Source organism: Rutidosis leptorrhynchoides, chromosome 1, assembly GCF_046630445.1.
Source record: "Rutidosis leptorrhynchoides isolate AG116_Rl617_1_P2 chromosome 1, CSIRO_AGI_Rlap_v1, whole genome shotgun sequence".
NCBI classification, from domain to species: Eukaryota; Viridiplantae; Streptophyta; class Magnoliopsida; order Asterales; family Asteraceae; genus Rutidosis; species Rutidosis leptorrhynchoides.
The window spans coordinates 621,186,924-621,194,116 of NC_092333.1; the positions used below are offsets into that span (position 1 = coordinate 621,186,924).

Sequence of the window (7,193 nt, forward strand, 5' to 3'; positions counted from 1 at the left end):
TTTAGCCTCAGTTTGTCATATATACCTTCTCCTTGATCAATAATCTAATAAGATGAGTTCAGGTTTTGTCTCTTCATGTAATTAAGCTACGGGGTTATAGTATTGAATAGAGATTACAGTATAGTAAATTCAATCAAGTTTCATACCGAATAAATTTCATAAATTCCACTTTTTCGTGAATATTCTTATTAGTTTTGAATTTCATGGAAAAAATGTATGGTATGAAATTATCGTTTCTGTTTCCCGATTAAATATAATTATCGAGGTTAAAGGCAACCGAACAATTTATACACATACTACTATACTAGTAACTAAGTACTAGCTAGTATTTATTTTGGAGTATTATTATTTAGGTATACTCCAATTCTCCAATATCCTAAATAATTTTTATTTGCCAGTATTAGAAATACCAGCCCTCTTGTTCGAACTTGCTGGAAGAAAATAGCAAAATGACAATTGGCTCCATTTATTTGACAATTGGCTGGCTGGGTTCAATTCCCAGCTTTTGCTTTTCAAAAAAATAAATTATAAATAATAAAAAAAATTGATATGTGTTGATCTACGAAGGGGTACACATGGACCAATGTTATACAAAAATTCAACCAGGCCCAGTCTGATGCATTAAACTGCCTTGAACCTCTTAGGTCCTTTGCAACTAACAAAAAATAGCAGGCCTGAATGTTGTGTCCAGCTGAACCACCTTTGTTTCATCTTCCAAGTTTTTTCAGTTATTCAAAATCTCTCTCTTCTTTATATTAAAAGAAAAGTTTAATAGAGCAAGCAATAATTTAGAGATACAACCGGTCCTAGAACACGACAGCTTAACAAGATCCCGCTTCTAGCACACTCTGTGCTAAAACTGTAGGGTCAGGATCATGTATAACCGAAAGCCTTAATCAGGGGTTCAACTCTACCTAACTCATGTAATCTAAACTGTAGCATCATACATAAACTCCTTGGTTAGGACCTGTATAGCCAGGCACTAGTACAACAACAACAATACTCAATCCCGCACATGCGAGATATCAATACATGTCAAATTCAAATAACATCACAAGTACCAGCTCTTTAATTATCTTCTTTTATTTGGTAACGACGGCCTATTCAAGAACAAAAACCAGCAAGTTAACATCATATCTCAACACTAGGCAATTCAAACCTCAGGTTCGTCAAACTTTCGCCAACCTAGTTGATTCCGTCTACTGCTCATGCACTATGCACATCTAACACATTTGCCACCATGGGTTAGCACGCCCAATTTACATGCCTCCTATTACCATCCTAACAAACCTAATCTAAAAAATAAAAAAATAAAATAAAATAAGGCAACCAGAAAACCTACTTTCATAAACAAATGAATTCAAACTATTTAGGGTTATGGATCTTTTCATGTGTGTGTGTGTGTGGTGTCATTAAACCGATTCGTCTCCATGGTTGCAATGATCATGATCGACTCCATTTTCTTTACCGAGCTTTGACTTGGGTAAAGTGAACCCGGATGCTTTAAGTGATGGCTGCTGCGACTTCTTCAAGTTAAGGTGAGTGTAGTAAGACATACCGGCTAGAGCCGTGACTGCACCGCAGATGCTGGTTGAGCCTGGGTTAGAACCGAACATAACGAAACCTCCCAAAAGAATGACACATGTTTTAAACTGTCCGAGAACAACATGAGTCGTTGCTGATGTTTCCCTGTTAACATACGAATACGATTAAGCTGATTAGGTGTAAACACATGTTATTTTGATGAAAACCATCACTAGATAGCCCAAGTGGTTGGGGCCCTGAGTTACTTGCAAGAGGTCTCAGGTTCGAATCCCGTATGGGATGAATATTTAGTGGTGGCCAGGGATGGGTTGGAAACAGCCAGGGAGTAATCCTGTTGGGCTGCGTACATCAGAGTATGGGGTCGGATTACTCGCCCTCCCGGGTAGCCCGAACAGGGAAAACCTTCTACCTTTACATGTTATTTTGATGTGTACATATTTTAAACTTGCTACTAACCCAAGTGCAAGAGCACCAGACCACTGAAGCAAGAAACCGAGGACAGCAGAAGCCCCGATAATTGAAGAGTTGTAAAAGCTCCAGTCAAAAGAAAGAACGCCAGGTGGATCAAGTGACGGCATCATCGTCACTAGGAAAAACACAGTGATAGGTGTAGTTTTCCACATTAATCTGCACACAAACATCAAGATTTCAAGATTATGAGTTACAATACTTCGATAATAACAGAATATGATGATTTTGCGCACACAAATCTATATATGCAAACTTTCATGAAGATCGTGATCAATCGTAACGTATAAAGTACCCAACAATGAAAAACTTTGACTTCTTGAACGTATAAAGTACCCAACAATGAAAAACTTTGACTTCTTGAAGTCAAAAGATCAATTTCCTATTTTAAAATCCATAACTCTACTGAAAATCCAATTCGTCGAATGTAAAACTCAAAAGTTGTAAAAAAAAAAAAAAAAAGCTGCTAAATTTGATGCAACATTTATGTGAATTTTGTTATTGAAAGTGAAACAAAAAAGGTTTGACGTCAAAAGTTAACATTATTGAAATTGAGCAACATACGCTAATGCATTCCAGCTCTCCTGCTGTTGAAGGTTTGACCAAAGTATCTTATTGGTTGCACTCGGTATTATCCATGCAACCGCTATACATGCACCAAAGAAATGGAATTGCAAATCGGTAACTGTAGCAACAGCAACACCGATCGACACTACGGTAAGTGCAAGCACCTGAAACATAATTACAAGTAAAGTTCGCTCATATGAATATACACTTTAACTTTCAAGGTCAAACAAGTTCTTATGACCATTAAACAAACATATATCAAAACTTGCTTACCTTTCGGAAAGATATTTTTTTACGGTAAAGCATGAATTCTGCTAAAACAATAGCTGGCGTTACTGCAATCTTAGCCATCTGATAAAAGCCAACACTAAAAAGAATACGTGTTTAGTTAGAAAATAACACTAACAGAAAGTTTAAAAAGTATAACGACCGTTTAAAACCTCGACTAACCTATTGAATTTTAAACTAACGTTAGCAAGGCCGGTGGAGAGAGACATGACGATACCAAGACCGAGCAACGAAGAAAATTTAGTCGATTTCGAAGAAGGTGGTGGAGGAAGAAGAGATGTGGCTTTTAGGAGGGCCATAATTAACCAACTACAAATGTAGTGAATAAAAGTGAGAAAAATTGGATAGTTGAATCCAACTTTAGAAAGTACCTGAAACACGAGGGATTAGACATGTAAATATATTTAGGTGTCAGAATCTGACAAGACAAGTGAAGTCGATATTGTATATGAAAAAGAGGATGATGATGATGTAAGCTTACCAATTTATTCATCAAGATAATACTAACTGACGCAACAAAGTTGAATGTAAGAGCAAGTGTGGGGCCCAATAAGGATTGGTGTTGACGTCGAAACTTGCTAAATAAAGAAGCTCGTAGTTCCTCCAGAGCTCTTCCTGGATAAAAAAAAAAAAAAAGAAAATCAATAAAAACTGGTTTGCAGAAAATAGATATTTTTAGGATATTACTAATCTAAGGTTTCATGTATATCGGTATATTTGACTAATTCAAAATTTTGATAAACTCAATTTATCAACATCAACATGATGGAGAGTAACGTATAAGAAAACTAAAAACTAGAAACGTTTGCCTAGAGCATGGAGATTTAACCAATGTTTAACTCGAGTTAACACATATAATGTCCATCATTTCACATGTAGGACACCATAGGGATGGTATGTTTCAAGATAGGTTAATAAATAAGCCATATCTGTGCGGGTCTTCAGGTTTGATTTCCGGTTCAGCCAGTAAACCGAATATAAAAACCTACGTTTTGTTTCAAATTGGAAATTTAAATGCAAATTTCTTATTTCTTTGCAGACATAACAAAGTAAAACCAAAAAGTTCAATTACTTAGCAAAGCAAAGCAAAATTTAAACTTAAATTACTTATTAATGACAAACTATTGAATTCAAAAGCTTTTTGGTTCCTTGACTTTCCTATTTTATAATACCATTTGAGTATGAAGTCCAATTGATTTTGATTGTACAACAACAACCCAATCCCACAAACGTGAGGTATGGGGCAGCTAAATTTTTTGTATTACTCGTATACTAGTAATTAGTAAGTATAGCCGTAATGGTAGCAAAAGAATAAAGAAAAGGGAAAATTTAAATAAAATTAAAGAGAATGTATAAAAGCTATTGAAATTATGAAGAAGCAAAAAGTTAAGAAAAAAACCCCAGCCCCTAAGTCATGAACCTGGATGCTTTACAGAAGAAGAATTCGAATTAACCATTATGCCACACACATTTAATGAAGAAAAGAAAGAAAAAAAAAAGCCTTAATATTTAGTTATCTACAGAAGAAATATGAGAATGACTTTAAGTTTAAAATATTTTCAAAAAAACAATAAATAATGTAAATGAGTACTCCGTATAAAATAGGGTACCCACTGCCTCCCTCTGGCACAACCACTAGGTCACTAACTGTAAAAACGTATAGCAAATTTTTTACCGTCCTCGTGCGTGCGTTTATACAGGTTGATCTAGTTGTAGCGACTTGGCTATCATATATGCATAATTAAGCGTCTAGAGTTGTAATTTCTATTTTCTATTACAAGAACATATATAATACTCAAACTACAAATTAGGTTTCACCACAATAAACCATACTAGTTAAGTAGTTTCCGCTAACAAAGTATAAATGATTAATTCGTATTTATAACACCACATCATTTACGCTGCTAATACAGAATGCATATATTAGTCTAGAATTAACAAAAGCATACAAACTGCAAACAAGGATATTGTACATTGCATATCCAAAATGAAAGCTTCCCAATTCAATAACGTTTCAAGCTAAAACTATATATATTACCTTTTTCATCACCAAAAGCTATCAATACGGTAATCCAAAAGATATCCTAATTTTGTTGTCATTCAAGTTTGTTTAAGCCATTTTCCAACGAAACATCATTTGCTCAACATATTCTGGGTCACATAATTGACTACAACATGTCACTGACCTCAATCCCAAAAAAAGCCACGTACATGTAACGTTACATCAGCAATTATGGGTTCGAGAATGATTTAACATACTCCCAAAACTTTAGGCTAAACAAATCTACGTCTATAAAAAGAACAACTAGTAAAAAAGCAAATTCCATTCGGTTAAATTACTTAAAATACAGATAATAACATTACGAACCCAACAACCATATTCATTTACATAAAACATACTGTAATAATCAAGTTTCTTTATACAATATCATACCCACATATAGAAAGAGTGACTAGTTCACTCAAACATTTTGTTGCTCTATTATTAGCCAACAATCACGAAACAAAACTTCACATATTCGAATCAATATTTTCACCGAAAACTTCATATTACAACATTAATACTTCAACACCTACTTAACTGGATGTGAAATTATTATTATACAACTAAAAATCATGAATTTGACCTAAATCTTCACATTGCACCACTAATTATTCAACGCCCACATAAACAAGTTTTCCCTAATTGAAGCAAATCAAGCACTTGACCTAAAACCTAAAATTGGCCCATAATTATTTTTCAACCTGGTTAGGAAAAAACAAGCAGGCTAATAAATTCACCTAAAACCTAACATTATTATTATTATTATTATTATTATTATTATTATTATTATTATTATTATTATTATTATTATTATTATTATTATTATTATTAATTATTAATATTACATTAATTATTCAAAAAAACCAACTTAAAAAAATTCTACATAAGTGGAACTGATAAACAACTACAATCAGCATATTATAATAATAATAATAATAATAATAATAATTATAATACGTATATATAAGCATAGATTGATTTAATTTGATTATAAACTACAGCATTACAAATTAAGAAAAAAATAAAAAAGGTATGATAAATAAATAAACAAAAAACATGTACCTTTTTCACCAGCATCACTGTCTTTGCGTTTAAGGATTTTTCTGACATCTTTTCTTGTGAGAAAACTAAACATCGCTTTACTACCCAGCATTGTTTGTTCAGACTTAAAAAAACTAGTAAATAATATGAATGATGATTGAAAGCCCAGTAGCGAATTAACTGTTAAAAGTTGCACATTGCTGAATTTATGTGAAATTAGAGCAAGTAGAAACCAAATTAAGTGTGGAATTAAGAAAAATAATAATAATAATGTAATTGATTGATTGGAAATAGAAGGGGGGTGGTGGGGGCTTGAATTGAAAGGGAAAAAGAGAGGCGGAGGAAATCACGCGAACCCACCGACAGAAACGGTATTGAATTTGGGGATTTGACGACTTTCAGGAAGATATATAAATACAGATTTTTTATATATATATATATATTGTATTTTGTGTGAGATGGGATTGTACCATACACTCACTCCATATAGCAGGCGCTATGGTTGGTAGAGTTGTACGTATATATAATGATTAATTGTTTGGATAATATGAGTATATGGTATTGATAAAATTATTATTTTTAGCACTATTTGTGAAAATCTTTATATATTGAATATATTTTTATATTTACGTACAGTGTTGTAAAAAATCTGATTACTCGCTAATTATTCACCGATTAATTATTTTTAGGAGCAATCCGTTCCGATTTTCAAAAATCCGTTTAATTAAACGGTCAACGTCAATTGATGGTTCAAAATCGAATTTGGTAACCAAAGTCAGTCAAAGTCAAAAATAGTTAACATTTTAACATGAATTTAAACTAAAATTTTATAGTTTTGAAGTATAATGAACAATTTTTGACAATTATGTTAAAGTTTATCTTTATGTTTATGGTTTTTTTCTATAGTTACACATATAATTTTTAAAATTTAATATTTAAATGTATACAGTACAATCCGATTAATCTCCGATTAAATCCCGAATTACCGATTAATCCTTCCAAAGTCTCGACCGATTAATCCTCGGATAGCGAATTTTGCAACCTTGTTTACGTATATAAAATAAATATTATTTCTTTTATCTATATTAATAATATCTACACGAAACCAATTTATCCAAAAAATACAAATCTATATTAATTAAGTGGAGGTCTCAGCAGGTCAATCAAGCTGTCAAACTCGATTAGCAAGGAAGAAAGAGGGGTAAAGGGACGGTTGGAAAGAAAAATTTCAATTTATAAA

The 7,193-nt window shown here is 32.6% G+C and overlaps 1 protein-coding gene across 1 annotated transcript; it reads right to left on the reverse strand.

The window, feature by feature from the left end:
* Positions 1 to 643: 643 nt before the first annotated feature.
* On the reverse strand, positions 644 to 6,106 carry LOC139885562 (nucleotide-sugar uncharacterized transporter 1-like). Its single transcript, XM_071869317.1, has 7 exons — positions 5,975 to 6,106; positions 3,350 to 3,483; positions 3,031 to 3,239; positions 2,854 to 2,947; positions 2,578 to 2,744; positions 2,002 to 2,172; positions 644 to 1,689 (listed from the first exon to the last, which is right to left on the reverse strand). Exons 1-7 carry the CDS (start codon positions 6,063 to 6,065, stop codon positions 1,413 to 1,415), a joined length of 1,143 nt encoding a protein of 380 aa, XP_071725418.1. The 5' UTR covers positions 6,066 to 6,106; the 3' UTR covers positions 644 to 1,412.
* Positions 6,107 to 7,193: the final 1,087 nt, after the last annotated feature.

What these genes read in the sequence shown, in the direction of transcription:
- LOC139885562 (XM_071869317.1), bottom strand. Translation starts at nt 6,065, where the DNA reads ATGCTGGGTAGTAAAGCGATGTTTAGTTTTCTCACAAGAAAAGATGTC. An exon ending in AAAAAATATCTTTCCGAAAG is followed by an intron (nt 2,745 to 2,853) that starts GTAAGCAAGTTT and finishes ATTATGTTTCAG; the next exon opens with GTGCTTGCACTTACCGTAGT. An exon ending in TCTGGTGCTCTTGCACTTGG is followed by an intron (nt 1,690 to 2,001) that starts GTTAGTAGCAAG and finishes GTATGTTAACAG; the next exon opens with GGAAACATCAGCAACGACTC.